General features: G+C 44.1%; 1 protein-coding gene across 2 annotated transcripts in view; it reads left to right on the top strand.

Annotated features, from left to right (window-relative positions):
• Positions 1-19,119, top strand: part of VIT (vitrin) — a 131,599-nt gene that overhangs the window by 96,257 nt on the left and 16,223 nt on the right. Inside the window, exons 10-12 of one of the 2 annotated variants that reach the window (XM_011935978.1) lie at positions 127-171; positions 1,740-1,802; positions 5,743-5,890. In XM_011935978.1, the coding sequence (XP_011791368.1) occupies positions 127-171; positions 1,740-1,802; positions 5,743-5,890 (256 nt within the window). The remainder of the gene's footprint in view (positions 1-126; positions 172-1,739; positions 1,803-5,742; positions 5,891-19,119) is intronic. The other variant, XM_011935979.1, reaches the window with a different exon arrangement.

Raw genomic sequence — 19,119 nt, 5'->3', positions numbered from 1 at the left:
CCTCTGTTCCTTTCTTTAATTTTCGGACACAATTGGGAAACTTTATCATCCCGGCAATTCACTCGAGAGTTTCTACTGGTTTGGTTTAAGTAACAAGTTTTGCTTCTTTTCAATTTTGAAAATCAGGAGAGATGGACTCATGGAAACCTGGATCGCTCCTTTTAGATGAAGGTAATTATACAGCCCAACCTCTCAGTCACGCCTGGATCAAGATGCATAGGATAACAGAACTAAGAGTCTAATAATCCAGCTGGCAGAGTGGCTGAGCTCCGCTAGCCTAGGATTTCTAATGGCTCCCGCTTCTGACTTAAGAGTCTTGCAAAGGGCACACTGAAACTCCTTCCCTAGGGAGGTCTGGGGTAAGGAGCAATACTGGATAACAAAAGGGAGAGAGGAAACGTGAAGACAAAAAGCTAGAAGGGAGCTAGTTTCCCACCCTCAAAATGGGTTTGGATCCTCACTCCATCTGGCAGCACACTTTAACTTTCTCCAACTCCACTTCCTCCTTTGCAAAATGGCTTTCAGGTTTTTCCTTCACAAGAATGGGTGTTGTTCGCTGCCTACTGCATTAAATATTCGAAACTCCAACAAACAAGACCTTCCAGCTCTTCGTAGGAGGAAAGATTGTACTAGTAGGGGAAGAAGGAGGTGAAGGAGAGGACTCCGCCTCTGGACTTGTACTTCTCCCCTTCCTCCAACGCAGCGCGTTGGGGCGTTTCCACGACAGGCTCCTGGCTGAGAAATGCCGTTAGACACCCAAAGTGAATGTTTAAAATGATGTGAGGAAGTGAGATGAGCTAGCTGACCTTTAATGGAAGGATGAAATCATGTGCTTTGCAAACTGGAAAAAATAACAAGCTAATAGAAGGCTCACTGCAGCCAAGCGCGAGCAATGACCCCCGCATCTTCCTCCACCCCCGGGGAATCCCGGAACTTCCGGGCATCCTAAAAATGGGGAGACTTACTTCCGGTGCTGCAAGTGCGCTCTTCCTGGGAAGCCTATTTGTCTTACCAAGCCTGAGAAGATTCGCTTTTGTTGTCTTTATTTCTTTAAATGGTATATTTATGAACTTGGCTCACATGTAAATGGCTCTAAAGAAACCCCCTTCCCCAAGGCTGAAATGCAACTCATACGCACAGCTTCTGACAGCATGAAACCTTTTTGCATCTCTACTTCTAGTCTCAAACAGCTAGGAGGGAGGAGTTGCATTTTAAGCCCTCTTATTTGAGTTGCTTTTAAATAAACTGTCTTTCTCCAGTCCCCATCCAGTCCTCATTAGATTGTCCTCCTTGCGCCTTACTCATCTTCGTTCTTTGTCTCAGTCACCAAATGTTGACTGAAGACCTACATGATCTTGGCACGGTGGAGGTTTATTCGAGGAAGACACATTCTGTGGCTCAAGATTTTCAGAATTTTACAGAGGCATAATTTACAATGGCAAAGTGCTTAACACTTTCAGATAACAAAACTGAGGCTCAGAATAAATAATAAATTAACGAGAGCGGAATTCAAGTCTCCTATTTCAAATCCCTCAGCAGAGTACTATGTTTTTGATAGGCTGTAAGTAAATATTAATTTGTTATTTTTCTCAGGATGGGGGTAATGTAAAGAAAAGCACAGTTAGTTTTAAGCCAAGCCCCCAAGCTGGGTGTGAATATCCATTATGTCCCCTTCCCTGGGGTAAGGCCAGCTGCTTCCTGTCCTTGTAAGTCACCAAAAGTTTTACTGCTCTTTCCAGGACGTGTTCCAAAAGAAGAATTGAGCACACAGTCTTTGGAGCCAGTATCCCTGGGAGATCCAAGTAAGTTAATTGACAACTAGAAACCCACGGTGTCTTTGACATCTGAACTGCTCTCTCCTCTCTTCCCACTCACTCCCACTCAAACCTGCCTCTCTCCTACCATGGATCTATTTATCTCCTCTCTTTTGACACCTTGTTCTAAGGGGAAAAGGAAGCTTTTGAAGGATATAAACTGTCTATGTGCATGAGGGGGAGAGGATCAAGATGTTTTAATATCACTATGGCAACAGGGTGAAGAATGGGATGGAACAGAAAGACAAGGAAGGATGAAAGGAGGAGATGGGCAGGTTGGCAGGGGCAACTGTCTAGTGCAAATGATGGTGGCCAGAGCTTGGAGTTGGAAGTGGAAATGAAGATAAATGGGCATATTCAAGAGACACAGAGAAGGAAGAATCTATAGGATTGAAGGCAGAGGTTTGAGAGAGGGAGAAGTTAAAGATGAGCTGAGCAACTAGGTAAATGGTACTACAATGAGGAACACCAGGGATGGAGCAGGTTTATGTCTATCATCTTCAAGACATTTGATCTGGTAGAGAGAAGACTACCCAGATCTGACATTCAGAAGGAACAGCCCAATCAGAAATTTACAGTTGTAAGACAATAAGCTATGGTTCAAAACCGAGGCTATGAGAACAGAAAATGTGACTTAGGGAGATAGAGTAAAGTAAGAAGAAACACAAGACGTAAGCCTGAAGAACCACACTAGATGGAGGATAAACCACCTGAGGATATCAGAAAGGAAGAACCAGAGAAAAATAAGGAAAATGAGAACGGTATAGTAGTAGCCTACAAGGTATGGAAGGAAAGCACCTGCAAATTCCTCTAGAAAGTCACTACTAGTCAGCCACCAATGGACAGTGAGGCTCAACCTTGCTGCATATGAGAATCACCTGAAGACATTATTAGAGATGCCCACCTTCCTGCCTCATACCTACTGTATCAGGTTCTCCCTAGACCTTGCTACCCAAAGTGTGGTCTGGAGACCAGCAGCATCAGCATCACTAGGGAGCTTGTTAGAAACACAGAATCTCAGACTCCACCCCAGACCTGCTGGTTCTACAGTGATTGATTCCTTTGCACATTTACCCTTGAGAAGCACTGTCCAGAGTGAATCCCAGGAGTCTTCATTTGTTGAAGCTGCATTAGCAACCCTGATATGTACCTGACTCTGATATGTATCCAGAGTTAAGAAACACTGGCTTGATGTATTGGACAACACAAAGCATTAATCTGTAAAATTGTACCATGTTGGAGGAAACTAGAGCAATTAAATAAATTGGTAGATTGATTCCCATAGATCCTATATCTTTCTCTTCCTTGACTTTCAACCTGTGACCTCTTCTGTAGCCATAATAAATTGCTCACACTGAACATTGCATAACCCATTTCTACCTGTTAGCATTGATGTTGGCATCTTCAGATCAGAATGTTTTCATCTCCATATAAGAAAGCCATGGGTCTCAGTGAAAACATGCCCTGAGCTGGAACCATTGTCATTTAAAAGAGGAGCAAAGATAACCCTGGTATCAGCCATCAGGCTAGTGAGTAAAGAGAATTAAGCAATAGAGAAACAGCTCACCTTCTTAAGACCTAACTATGAGATGAACGTGTTAATCCTGAACACAATTCAAGATGTAAGAAATAAGGAGGAAAAACTGCCTGTGAGGAATCAAAATAGATGCTACAATATCCATGTACTTTATTCATGTAAAAAGAAAATTCCCTTTGGCCCTTATTCTAATTAACAGTTGTTCCCAAAAAATACTTTATTCCAAAAGGCATATTGAACTAATCTACTGACATCTGGAAGGGAAACCCCACCTCAGGAGTACTTCTGCAACTTTACTGTGCACAGGAATCACCTGGGTATCTTGTTAAAATGCAGCCCTGACCCTATAGGTTTGGGTGGAGCCTGAGAGTCTAGCAAACTGTAGGGGCTAGTGGGCGGCAAGCCCTAAAGAACTCTACTGCCACCTGCTGGCAACAATTCACACTGCAAGCCCAGTCAGATAAAAAATGAGTTGGCCTTCCTTGGGAATCAACAATATGACAAGCTGTATATGAGAATCACATGCTGCTTCTCCTTTGCTTTACCCCAGGTTTTAGTGGCATCTTTAAACTCTGCTTCTGGACTTTATTTGCCTCCTTCATTCTTCATCTCAAGATCATGCTTGGGTATAGGCAGTTTGGGGGCAGCAAAGGACAAGGGAAGCCAACTGCCAAGGATGAATTGGTAGGCACTGCACAGGCAGGCAGACAGGAGGTACAAGCTTTTCTTTTGAGATTTGCTACTGAGCCAAGGTACAAACAGGTGCCCTGATTCTAGATGGAGCGAAGTCAGCCAGTGCCAGACAGGTCCCTCTCGTCTCCTACTTCCCTGGTTTTGATTGCCATGCAACACCGCAAGATAATAAAACATATTCTCAGGTATAACTTTTCTCATAATCACAGTTCTGCTGTAGCACTCAGCAGTAAATATTTCTCATCAATTCTTCTGCTCAAAACTTTGTCAACTCATGTTCATTTATGGCTTTCCTCTTTAAAACGATTTTGTTAAACTAGCAACAACAGAGCTTCTCCTCCAGCCCCATGGCAACAATGCACAGTAGAGAATGTGGGTGGTTGTGTGCAGATCAGAGAGGTGCAGGCCTGTCTGGCCGCTGCTCCCCACCCCCGACGGGCAGTGCCCCAGTGTCCTCTTGGATACAGCAGCCTAGAAATTTCCAACTTTACTCTCTTTTTTTTTTTTTCTTTTGAGACGGAGTCTTGCTCTGTCTCCCAGGCTGGAGTGCAGTGGCGCAATCTTGGCTCACTGCAGGCTCCACGCCCCGGGTTCACGCCATTCTCCTGCCTCGGCTTCCTGAGTAACTGGGACTACAGGCACCCGCCACCATGCCCGGCTAATTTTTTGTATTTTTAGTAGAGATGGGGTTTCACCATGTTAGCCGGGATGGTCTTGATCTCCTGACTCTGTGATCCGCCCACCTTGGCCTCCCGAAGTGCTGGGATTACAGGCGTGAGCCACCACACCCAGCCTTCTTTTCTCCCCCCGTATGGAGATCTGTTTTGAAACATTTTTGTCTTCTAAACTGCAACTGTTAAATAATTTATTTTTCACTTTTCACTAATCAAAGGGATCTATAGCTCCCAATAAGAACCTCTTATCAGCATTGAATAGTCAGTTTTATCATACTGAGATGATATCATTCCTGTCTACAGCAAAGAAAACACTAATTTCCATTAACCTGTGTGGGTTTTCACTGGTTCCTTTACCTCTCTTATAACCTTCATAGTGATCCACAGAGATCCAGAGATCCTAAGCCAGAATAACTATCCTAGTCTTCATCACAACTAAAAGAAAGAAAGAAAAAACTCTAAGATAGCTACAAACAAGGACTGACATCCTATACATATATGTGGATAATTTCTTTGGTTGCCTTGCCCAGGGAAATGAAGGAGAATATTGATATCAATTTCTTATTCTATAATGCCCACCCTCCCTCAGTGCTGGCCTTGCAGATCTCTCACACCTTATAAAAATCCAACACTTCTTTCTAAAAAGTTAGGGTGAGAGCAAAAAGCCACACACTTTTGATGAATTCTCACAACGGGGAGTCTGCACTTAGAAGATCTGAGCCTAGGAAACCATTGACAGCCTTCCCAAGCTTGGCTAGGACGTCGCTGCTTCTGAAACCCGTAATTGTGGCAGATACATAGAGTTTTAAACGGTTATGGAAATAAGAACTAGCCCAAGTGTCCAAGACCCTGGTGCTCAGGGAAACCCCTGTGGGATGTAAATAAATATACCCTGCATCTTACTACCTTTTTTTCCATTTCTTTTCATTTCTCAGGGGGCTCTGATGGAGAAGGAGGAACAAGAGGATGCCCAGGTAAATGCAGTGAGAGATCATGAGAATCATAGTCTTTTTCCATTCCGCAGACTGCAAAATTGACTTGTCGTTTTTAATTGATGGGAGCACCAGCATTGGCAAACGGCGATTCCGAATCCAGAAGCAGCTCCTGGCTGGTGTTGCCCAAGCTCTTGACATTGGCCCTGCCGGTCCACTGATGGGTGTTGTCCAGTATGGGTAAGTGCAGTTAATGTTCTGAATCCAGAAAGGAAGTCATGCCATGTGCTTAATTTTATGCCACAAATATTACCAACATGTTCTTGAGCACAGATTTGTTCTCTTCCCTAATGCAAATGTAAATGAAAAAAACTGAAGCAATCCAGATGCCATTTAAGAAATCTGTGGCTTCCTGAAGGAAAGGACAGATTAAAAAACACTTGTAACTAGATGGCATTTGCACTCAAGAGTATTTATTTGTCTGGAAAATAGGAGAGATGGGTGTGAGTGTTAACTTAGCCACTAACAAGCTGTGTGGCCTTGGGCTAGGCCTTCACCTCTCTGATTATCAGTTTCCTCATCTGTAAATCAAGAAGGTTGGATCTGCTTTCAACCCTGACTATTAGAGCATTTGTTTGAGGGACTCCACCCTGTGCTACAACCTATCCACCTATAGGTTAGACACCTAGAGAACTTGGTGCTTTAGGTTGTATCTTCTCTTTTCTCCAAATAACCTTAGGCCCCTGCACTGGTCATGGAAAAACCCACCAGGCAATGGGGAAGAATGGGTGGGAAGAGAGATGGCCCCCATCAGTCAGCTGAGCACCTAGATGACTTTCCCCAACCTGTTCTATTATTTTACTTAGGGTAGAAATTGAGGGCTCATGTTGACACCAGTCTCAGTCTTTTATTTGGCGGTAATAAATCACTCTTATTTCAGATATGAATAGGTTTGTCACTGAAACAGATATATAGGTATTGATAATAAACAATCAAAAGAACAAGCGTGCATAATCTTAAATTTATACACACATCTTAAGTAGGTGGCCTTTTGACCAAGAATCACTGAGGGCAGGATGGGTATCATGCCTCCTACAAAGGACCAGTGGGTTTGGAAGGGGCAATGGAAGTGGAAACCATCATAACCTTTGGTGCCTATTGCTGAGAAGCTGTGGTCACAGCTTACTCACCCTCCTGAAAAGAAAAACTATCCATACCTGACAACACCCACGGGGTCTCCAGCGCCTTCAGAGGTTTCATTTTAACCAAGGTTGTTCTATCAAAGAGACTAGAATATTTATTTTTGAGTTGTCAAGAGAAATAAATAAAAATGCTTTATTTTCGTAAGAACCTACAACATTTGTGTTTTTAGAATTTAATTCCAATTACCCATTTAGTACTACCTTCTATTCCTGTCAGGAAAAATTAGTAGATGAGTTAACTGGAACTTGTATGTAATCAAACTCAATTAGATAAAAATAAGCAATTGCTCCAAATGTCACCTCTCAATGTCAAGTGATCTATCTTGAAGTTTTTGAATTGAAATAAGAAAAGTGCGATTTTGGGGAGTATTTTTGGTTTCAAAATGCCAGCCCGTTTTCATTCCTGTGTTACTTTTTACAGACAGCCAATGGATGGCAGGTTTTACTAGAGAGGAAACGTAAGCGTTTTAATGCCAGATGTCCTTAGTCAATTTTACTGGGGGCCTTAAAGCTTGGTGTGTTATCTTGCATTAAAAATGACTGCTTTAAAAACTTGTATATACCAAGGTTTATAGTATAATATGAAAATAAGGTGATAAATATGTCAGGGAAAAGAAAAATGGCATGAGAATAGTGTTGCTGATGAGAGCATGGATTAGAGAACAAATGTAGCAGGGAAGGAAGAAAAATAAAGACGCCTTCCCCCAAAACATTTTCCCCACATATTCCTAATGCAATCACCATTTACAAGCAAGAGTTTACCCCCATGCTTTTCAATTTTACTTTCTAAAAAAATCCCTTGTGTCTGCCTTTTTCCTGGGGTTCTTACTAATTTGTAGCACTTAGGGAAATGTGTGTGTTTTCCACTGTTTTATGCTCACATAAGCTAATCCATCATCTTCACCCTCCCCCGGCAACAGGGTGGAGTGGCAAGCACAATGAACCGCTGACAGGTGATCTGAATTCAGGCCTTAGCTCCTCTGTGTGACCTTAAGCCAGTCACTTAACCTCTCCTTGTAAGTGCTGCCATCTGTGTAGCACGAGGGTCAGACCAGATGATTTATCAAGGCTCTGCCAGCCCTGGTGTCCTGTAATTCAGTGACCGGCTCTGTATTCAGAAGACATCCAGTAAATGAATGTGGGACTAACAGACCAGATAGCTGCCTCTCCTTTCCTTGCAGTCTTAGGGTCCTGAGGAGGTGGGGTGATCAATGATGAACTGATGTGTTGCACAGAGGTGATACATCCATCCGTGGAACGTGGGAAACCAAATGAGAGGGTGGCCTGAGAAGGGTGTGATGAGGCTGAGGGGGAGACACATTTTTTCAGCAGAAACTGCTGTTGGTTTCACTTGTCCAGCTTCCTCTCCTCCATGGTCCCCTTCGATCCCTGCTGTATGTGTAAGTGCATACAGAGGAAGGGAGTGGGGCATCCTGGTGATTTGGGTTCTCACCAGATTCTAACGCCCTCTTTCCTCCCCCTTAAAATCATCCCTGCGCTCTTAGAATCACAGCCTGAGGCCTTGAGAGCACCTGATTCTGCCTCTTTGTGTTGTAGTGAGGAAATGAGGCCCTACAAAGAAATGACCGCCTCATCAAGAACTAGCACTGAAAGGAGAGACTGAGGTTGAGAAGGACCTGGCCAAGGGAGGAGGGCTCCAGAGCTCAGAACTGCTCCTTCCCTCCCCTCTCCCCTCCGTTACCACTGCCCCTGGTCCACACAGCTTCCTGGAAGATTCTTTCCCTGGGTTTTCCTTAGGAGAGCTGAGTCAGAATTTAGACTTAAATTTAGAACTTGAAAGACAAATTTAGAAGTTAAAAGACTCATACTAAATATTAACTGGAAAAAAGGTAAAGAAAAATATAAGACCTATAAAAATGATCTCATTTACAAAATGCAACATATCTTGACTCCTCAATCTCCTCAAAGACATTTTGGGTACAAGGAACAGAAAACCACTCCAGGTAGCCCAGGTGAAGGGAGATTCATGGAAAGGTGAGTGTTCGCAGGACCGACGAGCCATTGGCCATCCCCTTCCCCACCTCTGCCTGCATCTCTACGCCTCTCTGTCCATTCTGATCTTCTCTCAGCAGACAAGCATCTTCTGCCAGGCTCTTGGTTTCTGCTCCTCCATAACTTCACTTTGCACTGGCTGAGTTCCTACCTCTGGTCCGGGCCCAACAGAAGTCTCAACCACCGTGGAACTGGGCAAGCACCCTCTCCCATGTTCCCCACCTGCAGGGCCCATAACCCACAATCACGTTAACCTGGCAGCAACCACAGCATTCCTACCACACTCATCACATGCCTCCAGGAATAGAGGCAGCTTCTGATGCAGAGTCAGAGAGGTTGACTGACGTTCCCAAGAACACGCAGCTAAATGCATGACTGGGGCAGAGGACAAATATTAGTCTTGGTTTAATCCCTCAAATGTCAAACAAAATTGTCTTGAAAGCAGAGATTCCACTCATCTGCCAGGAAAATGTCTGATAATTGCTACTTTTCACCTCCTAAAGACTGAGACATTGTTTGTGGACAAAAGACCAAGGATCAAGCCCCTGTCTTGCACATGAATTCTAAGTTCAAATTATACGACCCAAAGGCTTGTAATTGCACCTAATACCAACAGGAACACGGAAAGAGTCAATGAAAGAAGAGTCAGGGCAAGCCATTAGGCGAACTCTAGTGACAAACACCTGGCCAAACACCTTGCATTTGAGCGGCAGCCCAGACCCACAGGTGCTAAATGTCTTCCAGACCTTCACTACACTTTCATTTCAGGCTCCAAAAAAGGGAACATAATTGCACACGTTCTTTGTAATCAACCCTAGGATATCAAAATTGGAAACAGTTGTGGGATGAAGGAAACTGTTGGGTTTTTCTTCATTTGAAAATCAAATAGACTTACCTTGCTTATGAGTCTATAATAGCTGTCCTGTGGTTTAGCGAGTGGCTCTGAATTGGCCGCATCTCCTTAGTCTTCTCACTTCTCAGCCCACCCAACTTCAGCTCCTGGACTGAAGACTCGCGGTCATGCATTCAGCTGGGCAGAGTAGCTTCCATAGGTCGGCTGAGCCACCAAGTGCAGGACAGTCAGAGTTGAGGGGAAGAAGCAAAATGCCATGTCCGGTATGTTAGGCAAAATAATGACCCGAAAGTTGTCAATGTCCAAATCCCTAGAACCAGTGAATGTTTTACCTCACCCAGCAGAAGGGACTTTGCAGATGTGGTTAAAGTTAACAACTCTGAGATGGGGGATTCTCCTTGCTTATAGGGATGGTGCAGTGTAGCCACACGAGTCCTTAGAAGTGGAGAACCTGGCCGGGCGCGGTGGCTCAAGCCTGTAATCCCAGCACTTTGGGAGGCCGAGACGGGCGGATCATGAGGTCAGGAGATCAAGACCATCCTGGCTAACACGGTGAAACCCCGTCTCTACTAAAAAATACAGAAAAACTAGCCGGGCGAGGTGGCGGGCGCCTGTAGTCACAGCTACTGGGGAGGCTGAGGCAGGAGAATGGCGTAAACCCGGGAGGCGGAGCTTGCAGTGAGCTGAGATCCGGCCACTGCACTCCAGCCTGGGCGACGGAGCGAGACTCCGCCTCAAAAAAAAAGGAGAACCTTTCCCAGCTATTGTCAGTCAAAGGGAGGTGTGACGATGGAAGCATAGTCAGAAAGATGTAACATTGCTGGCTTTAAAGATGGAGGAAAGGGCCGTGACCAAGAAGTGAAGGCATCCTCTAGAAGCTGGGAAACACCAGGAAACGTATTCTCCCTGGATCCTCTAGAGAGGGGCACAGCTCTGCCCTTTCCTTGCTTTCGGCCGTGGAGACCCATGTCAGACTTGGGGCCTCCAGAACTCTCAACTAAGTGTGTGTTGTTTAAGCCAGCAAGTTTATGATCATTTGTTACAACAGCAATAGGTAGCTAATATAACTGGCAATGAGGACCAGTCTGTCTCATTCTCTGAGTCTGCAGCCAAAAAAAAAGACGGGGGGAGTGGGAGGGGCTGGGGCATGAAATGCAGCTGGGATGGGGGCTGGCAGAGGTGAATCACAGCACCCACCCTCGGACTTCAGAGCAGGAAGGGGCTGTCTGGGACTTGACTTCACGTTGGCATTACCTGGGGAGCTTTTTAAAATGCTGATGCTAGGCCGGGCGCGGTGGCTCAAGCCTGTAATCCCAGCACTTTGGGAGGCCGAGACGGGCGGATCACGAGGTCAGGAGATCGAGACCATCCTGGCTAACACAGTGAAACCCCGTCTCTACTAAAAAATACAAAAAACTAGCCAGGCGAGGTGGCAGGCGCCTGTAGTCCCAGCTACTCGGGAGGCTGAGGCAGGAGAATGGCGTGAACCCGGCAGGTGGAGCTTGTAGTGAGCTGAGATCCGGCCACAGTACTCCAGCCTGGGCAACAGAGCGAGACTCCGCCTCAAAAAAAAATAAAATAAAATAAAAAAATAAAATAAAATAAAATGCTGATGCCTGGGTCCCGCCTCAGACCTATTAAACCAGAATCTGGCAAGGGGATGAGGCCTAGAAGTTGGTATTTTAATCTGTAATTCTCAAGATCTCAGAACAGCTCCCTGTCACCTGCCTGGCCTGATTTTCCAGGGCCTAGTGCCCCTTGTGAAGACCCTACCATGCCTCTTCTCTCCTCTCTGAGAGACAGGAAGGTGAGGCCCACAAGCCACACTCCTCAGGAACACAGTCTCAAGGCCAAGTGAGCTGTGAATTCAATTTGCCCAAGAATCATAAGATTCTGAGGTTTTTCTTCTTCCTCCTATGCTTTTTCTTCCCTATCATGCAGGGCTCCTGGAGGCACATACAAACGACTGCGCTTGACTTCCACCCTTCCCCTTTCAGTTCTCCTCACACATCCACTGGGTTTATCTGGGGTCCCTGAGATCAGTCTCCCCCCAGAGAAGCAGATGGCCACCCTGATGCCCAACAGAACCACCTGGGAGCTCCTAGAACTCCAGACGCCCAGATCAAACTTCACATCAGTTAAATCAGATTTTCTGAGTGTGGAGCCCAGGTATCATTATTTCTTCGAGTTCCCCAGCTGATTCTCTGCTGCGGCCAGATTAAAGGCCGGAATACTCCCACGGGCCTGTGCTATCCTCCAGTGAAGCCCAGTCCCCCAGTGCCCCCTGACACCCACAGTGGCCAGTCCAGAGGGCTGCGAGAGCTCCACCCTCCTCCCTTTCTCTGCCTTTCATTTCCCTTCTCTAGACTTCTTATTTATTTTCTTCCCTTCCTCTTATCACTGGAAGCCCCACTGCTGATTTCTATTATTGTTATTACTAAAGCATCCTCTAAGACATTGCTACTCCACGTGTGATCCACAGTATCACCTGGGAGGCTGTTAGAAATGCAGAACCTCGGACCTCACTTGGGTTCTACAGAGTCAGACTCTACATTTTAACAAGATCCCCAGGTGATCAGATGCACATCTGAGCTTGGGAAGCTCTGTTGCCAAGATGCCCCACTTCCCCAGCACTCACGGAGCCCTGTGATGTGGTTGCAGATTAGCAGCTGGTGAGCCAGTTTGTTCGGGAGTGGCTCTCGGATCAGCAGATTGCACGTGATTCACATTTACTCCAGCAGGAAGAGGTTCATGCAGCTCAATTTTCTACCCTTTTTAGTAGACGAGTGGAATTCTCATAGTTATTGCAGAAAAAAAAAAAACTCACTTAAAAATGAAATTTGATTATAAGACCCTGCTCCCCCTTTTCTGATGCTGGGAAATGTGGAAAAGACCAGTTCCCATTCATCGAGGGCTAGTTGTGCAAAGGCCCTCAGCAGATTGGCCCAGACCACTGCACCCTGGGCTGGTCATAGCTGCTCTAGCAGAGCTCATAGCTGTCTGGGAGGATGCGGGCAGAATGATTGTCCATCTGAGCCAGGTAATACCCTCAAGGGACAAGTCTGCAGCCCCTGGCGTGTGACCTGATACATCCTCCTGATCTTACAGGCATGGTCCATCTCATTGACTAAGTCCATAAAGCATCACATATTAGCTAGTAAAACAATTAAAAGGCTAAACAGTTGTGTTATTTGATTGTAACCTTAAGTTGATGCCTTGTTTGAGAAAATAGTTCAGAAAAGTTCTTCTTGGAGGGAATTATGACTCGTTACTATTTCTCTACTGGCGTAAAAATCCATTTGAGAGACTCATTCCGTGTGACTCAGTTTGTCATGGGGTAAACCAGTAGACCCCAGGGCTGAAACAGAATAGGTGCTTTTGGACTGAAAGGGCCTCAGAAGGCTTCTAGAATCCAGAGCTTTACAAACCTTCCTGAGAATAAGAATCACCTGGATCTCCCAGCCCCCGTGGATTTTCTTTCAAGGAGAGGACTGGTAACCTATATAGTTTAATAAGTGCCTTAGGTGAGTTTTATCATCAGGTAGGTCTGGAAACACTGATGATCCATCCAATTTCCCTGTCCCTAGCCCTCAAGCCTTCCTAAGAATCAAACACCTGTGCCCATTTCTGACAGGTGTTTGTTTGCTTCTTAAACCCTTGTAGGGTAGCCATTTACTATTACCACAAATTCCTCCTTTCTAGGCACAGCCAACTTCTGGCTTCCTATCATGCCTTTCATTAATCCTAGGTCTTCCTCCAAATACAGAACAATCTAAATTTTCTCTTTCAGCTATCAACCTCTACGTTTTCTTCTCTTATTTTCAAAGGAAATCTTTGATATTCCCTAGAAAAATATTTTGTGTTTGCATTTAATAAGAACCTGTAATAAAATTACAAATTAAAAGATTGTTTGCATAAAAACTTAGTGGCATACTTCTTTGAACTTTTAAAATAGTCTCCAAATCTGAAGAGTAGCCAGGCTAATCAGGCCATCAGCCTATAAATCTGGGAAAAGAACACATATACTCTGGTCCTGAGACCTGCCACAGACTGCAGATTAATGATTTATTATTCATTATTATGATTAGAGTACAATTTAACAAATATTTATTAAGTGTTTGCCATGTACTGAGCCCTCGGTCATTTGTGGAGGATCTGATGAAAAATTCATCTAAGTGGTTTGATTACATTTGCCTTTAATTCCCTTGGTGGATGGGCTCCATGCCTTTGCCCCTAATTATAATTTTAGCAATCAGAAAGGGTTTCAGAGGTCCTCTGATGCAACCTTTCATTCTATTTAAATAAATAAATGTGATAGAGATTCTGTTCTTTAGGACCTCACAATCCAGCCAGGGAGGCAATATCTTTAAAAGAAATACCATTTAAAACATTAGGAGCAGCTATTCATTCATTATATGAGTAGCTCGTCTGTATGCTTCTGAAGATGGATTCATCATCTGGGATGTAATAAAAGCAAGGGGTGGTCAATGTGGAGCTCAGAGGTAGAGTGTTCACTTCCACTGGGGATGAACAGAGAGAAGAGAGAACATTTGAGCTTCCTTTCTTCCATTTGTTTATTCCACAATTACCTATTTATTACCTCCTGGATGCTAAGCACTAGGGATTGGAAGCTAGGAGAAAGTGCTTGTTCTCAATAGGTTACAGTCGATCCTCATGATCTCTGGATTCTGTATTTGCAAATTTGCCTACTCCTTAAAATTTAAATTTATTTGCAACCTCAAATCTGTAACTCCAGGAACTTTTGCAGTCATTTATTGGATATGTATATAAGTGGGGAAAAAAAATGGAGTCACCTGATGCACATCTTCCCAGCTAAGGTCAAACAACACTCTGCCTTCATTTTATTTATTTTATTTTATTTTATTTTATTTATTTTGTTTTATTTTATTTTATTTTTTGAGACAGAGTTTCACTCTTGTTGCCCAGGCTGGATCTTGTTGCCCTGGCATGATCTTGGCTCACTGTAACCTCCACTTCCCGGGTTCAAGCGATTCTCCTGTCTTAGCCTTCTGAGTAGCTGGGATTACAGGCATGTGCCACCACGCCCGGATAATTTTTTTGTATTTTTAGTACAGACGGGGTTTCCGCATATTATCAGGCTGGTCTCAAACTCCTGACCTCAGGTGATCCACCCACCTCGGCCTCGTAAAGTGCTGGGATTATAGACGTGAGCCGCCGCGCCCAGCCCGCTAGGCCTTCTTGTTTCAACTCTCTTCAAGTGTCCTTTTTGCAGTCTTTTTAGTGCCACATTTTTTGCATTTTTGTGCTTGTCTTTGGTGACTTTGCTATTTAAAATGGACTCCAAATGTAGTGCTAAAATGCTATCTAGCTTTCTTAAGTGCAAGAAGCTGGTCTGTGGCTTGCAGAGAAAACAAGTGTGTTCAGTTAGCTTTGTTCAGACATGAGTGACAGTGCTCTTGGTTGTGAGTTCAATGTTCATGAATCAATAATTTGGTAGATTCAGAAAAAGAAGAGGAAATTTGCTAGTCTGTATATGAGTCCACCCCAGAAAGTACTGAAATAACATCTAAAGGGTGTGATGAAGCTATGGAAAAGAGGCTAAACTTACGAATTCATGAGATGATGACTGATTTAAATTAAAAAAAAAATACATAGTGGATAGCATTGTTGTACGGCTAAAAGCCAAAGAAATTTATGGTCATGTTATCCAAATTCAGGAAAATGGTAAACCCTTCTCAGCAAATATCTTGTTATAAAGATATACTGCATATAATTAATTATTTGTAAGAAGCATATATTAAATTCAATGTCTTCAAAGAAAAACACATGTAAAACAAGGTTATGTATTGTTCTGTTGATGACAATGTTGTGACCAGAGGCTCCCAGGAACCAAACCCTGTATTTCCATTGTGAGGAACGGCTCAGTACTTGCGAATTCGGTGCTCATGGCAACTGCAACTTTATAGAACATAACTGCCAAGAATAACAAGACTCAGCTGTGTATGTGGTCTGAGACAGAGACAGGGAATCGACAATTGCTCTACAAAGTGATCAACATCAAGACAGCACCTTAATGATCAATATTAAGAATATCATGAACATGACTAAATGAAGAAGTTCAACATTAAATACTTTTTTCTGTAAAAACTTTTTTTTTTTTTAGTTTGTTTTTTTTTTGTTGGTTTGCCCAGGCTGATCTCCAACTCCTGGGCTCATGGGATCCTCCTGTCTTGGCCTCTCAAAGTGCTAGGATTACAGGTGTGAGCCACCATGCCTGGCCTGTAAAAACTTTTGAAAGGAACCTTTATATTTTTGCTTTTTAAATTATGTGTCGATGAGCAACATTTAATTTGTGATTGGATACTATTTCTTGACAGTCACCAGACACCCTCAGGAAATCGTGCAAAGTGAGAAAATCTAGCCCACAAATCATTTTCAAATGTAATTCAGTTTTCATACATTAAAAATTTCACTATTAATGATTTACATTATAATTAATGTAAAAAGTTTATAAATGTTATGTTTGATGGGCAATTACATATATATTATTGTCAGTGTCAATTTTGCAATTTTTCATTTTGTAGCCAATTTTTTGTTGTTGTTTCAACACTTTTTTTTGGCTCTAAAATGTTGATAACCCTTGGTCACTAGGGGAAGATCCAGACTTTAAGGACTCTGAAGCTTATACAGTTTGGGGACCCTCTTAAGACGAAGATCACAAAATCACAAATACTGTACACAATTAGACCTCTTGGAAGAGGCATTATAACTTCTTAATCTGCTTCTATGAAACACTCAGAGCCAATTGGATAAAATATCCACTGCAGAAGCTGCCCTGGTTAAGACCAGGTAGGAAACTCTGGCAATATGCAGGAAAGAGATGAAAGCCCAAACTTGGGGATGGAAAGGATGGGAGAAATATGAGAGATATTTAGAGGTAGGTCTGACAAGACGTGGTATTTGATGAGGAGAGTGTCAGGAATGCACACTGCTGGATGACTGAGTGAGTCAGAGAGGAAGGCAGATGGGGAGATGGGTGGTTGGGTGGATCAGGCTTGGAAGATAAATGACTTCAGGTTTGGAAATATCTATGGAAGCCATTTTGTGTATGTGTGAGGTTCAAGAAAGGGGACCAACCAGGGCACAGACAGCTTTTGGCATATGAATGGTGTCTGAGTCCTGGGAGTTGATGAAATCTCCCAGGGACGTGCATAAGCTAAGAAGAGATGCATGATGGGGCTAGCACCCTAGGGAACACCAAAGTGTAGAGGTTGAGAGATGCACAGAAATAGAACAAAGAAATGTTCATGCTGTTAAATGAGTACCTGTAGGCGCCACATATTATGCAAGGTGTTGGTTAGAGAAAGCTGAGTCAGGCAGAGAGATTGTCACCTGGGCCTGGGGGTAAGGGAGACGGGGTCGCTGAGCTTGGAGGGTGGGCACGATTAGGGCTTTCCAGATGAGGGAAGAAGTGAGCAAATGCACGAAGCTAGAAAAGTGGGAAAGGGTGAACAGTTCATTTTGATTAGAATATGGAACATCCTGAAAAAGAAAGAGAAAGAGAGAAAAAGAAAGAGAACATCCTTAACATGATAGTTGGAGATTAAATTATGGATGTTTTGAAAGCCAAAATATCAGGTTTAGCAGTGGGAACTTCCGATGACTTCCAAGCAGGGGAATTTTGCAGGCAGAACTGAGGACCAAAGGATCCTCTAGCAGATGGCCACAGAACTAATACTGCAGAGACCAACACAGGGGTTCTTAGAGGCAGCCAGAAGCATGGGGGCCGGCACTCCCGGTGTCACAGTAGACATACAGGGGAGGGAATAAAAGCAAATGAGTGTATATAGAGGAATGGCCAGGACCTGAGGGATGGGAGCCGATGGGCTCTATAAGGAAAAGTGTACATAGCATTTACTGAAATTGCTTTGTAAAAATATAAACCCAGCCAGGTGCAGTGGCTCATGCCTGTAATCCCAGCACTTTGGGAGGCCAAGGCAGATGGATCACGAGGTCAGGAGTTCGAGACAAGCCTGGCCAACATGGTAAAACCCCATCTCTATTAAAAATACAAAAAAAAAAAACAAAAAAAAAAACAATTAGCCAGGCCAGGTATGGTGGCAGGCGCATGTAATGCCAGCTACTCCAGAGGCTGAGGCAGGAGAATTGCTTAAACCTGGGAGGCAGAGGTTGCAGTGAACCAAGACTGAGCCACTGCACTCTAGCCTGGGCGACAGAGCAAGACTCCATCTCGAAAATAAATAAATAAATAAAAATTTAAAAAGAAAAACCCATAAGCCCTAGAACCTGAGGGGAAGAATACGGAGTGAAAGCCACGGTGCTCCTCCTCTGTGTGACTCTTCCTCCCAGAATTTGTGACTTCAGCCTCAGATCAAGACACTTCACACTGTAGGTTGATAGGAAGGCCACACCCAGCTCAACACCCACATTGCCCCATTCTGCTGATTGCTGTGTTGTTGTTTCTGTTTAGTTTCAACCATAGAACTTGGTTTTCTTCTGGCGAAATTTCATCTCTTTGGGTTTTGCCCCAGTGCCCCACTTTGGTTAAACTTGTTTTAAATTTCCTGTCTTCCCTGAAGGTGGCTGCTCTTTCTAAGTTTTTCATCTCTTGCCTTATAGATAAGCCACCTTCTGGGTATAACAAAGATCATTTTGAGATAGAGAGGAGTTTGAAGAATAGGGATGGAGGCAAGGAAGGAGGGAGGCAGAGTCTTTCTCCTCTCTCCCAGGTCCTGGTGACTGGTTTCCTCGTGACTGCACCACTTGTCCCGGTCCCCAAGGACTCACTAAGAATCCACTCATGGTCAGCCACCTCGAGGTTCCCACCTGAAACTGCCCACATACACTTCTTCCTGGATCCACTTCTGGTGTTTGTAGAAAGGCTACTTTAAAAAGTTTTCTTGGCCAGGCATGGTGGCTCACACCTGTAATCTTGGCACTTTGGGAGGCCAAAACAGGACAATAAGCTGCTTGAGTCCACGAGTTTAAGACCAGCCAGGGGCAACACAGCAATACTTTGTCTTTACAAAAAATGAAAAAATTTGCTGGGCATGGTGGCGTGCACCTGTGGTCTCACCTACTTGGGAGGCTGAGGTGGGAGGATTGCTTGAGCCCAGGAAGTTGAGGCTGCAGTGAGCCAAGATGGGGCCACTGCACTCCAGGCTGAGCAACAGAATGAAACCCTGTCTCTGAAAAAGAAAAAAAAAAAAAGTCTTCTCCTTCTTGAAAACTTAGTAACCTCTATGGCCAGGCATGGTGGCTCATGCCTGTAATTCCAGCACTTTGCGAGGCCGAGGTAGGCAAATCACCTGAGGTCAGGAGTTGGAGACCAGCCTGGCCAACATGGCAAAACCCCGTCTCTACTAAAAATACAAAAATTAGCTGGGTGTGGTGACGCG

This window comes from Colobus angolensis, unplaced genomic scaffold (genome assembly GCF_000951035.1).
Source record: "Colobus angolensis palliatus isolate OR3802 unplaced genomic scaffold, Cang.pa_1.0 Scaffold15, whole genome shotgun sequence".
Taxonomy (NCBI): Eukaryota; Metazoa; Chordata; class Mammalia; order Primates; family Cercopithecidae; genus Colobus; species Colobus angolensis.
Note: the sequence above shows the minus strand (reverse complement) of the source record. Positions and strands in the feature narration are given on the sequence as shown.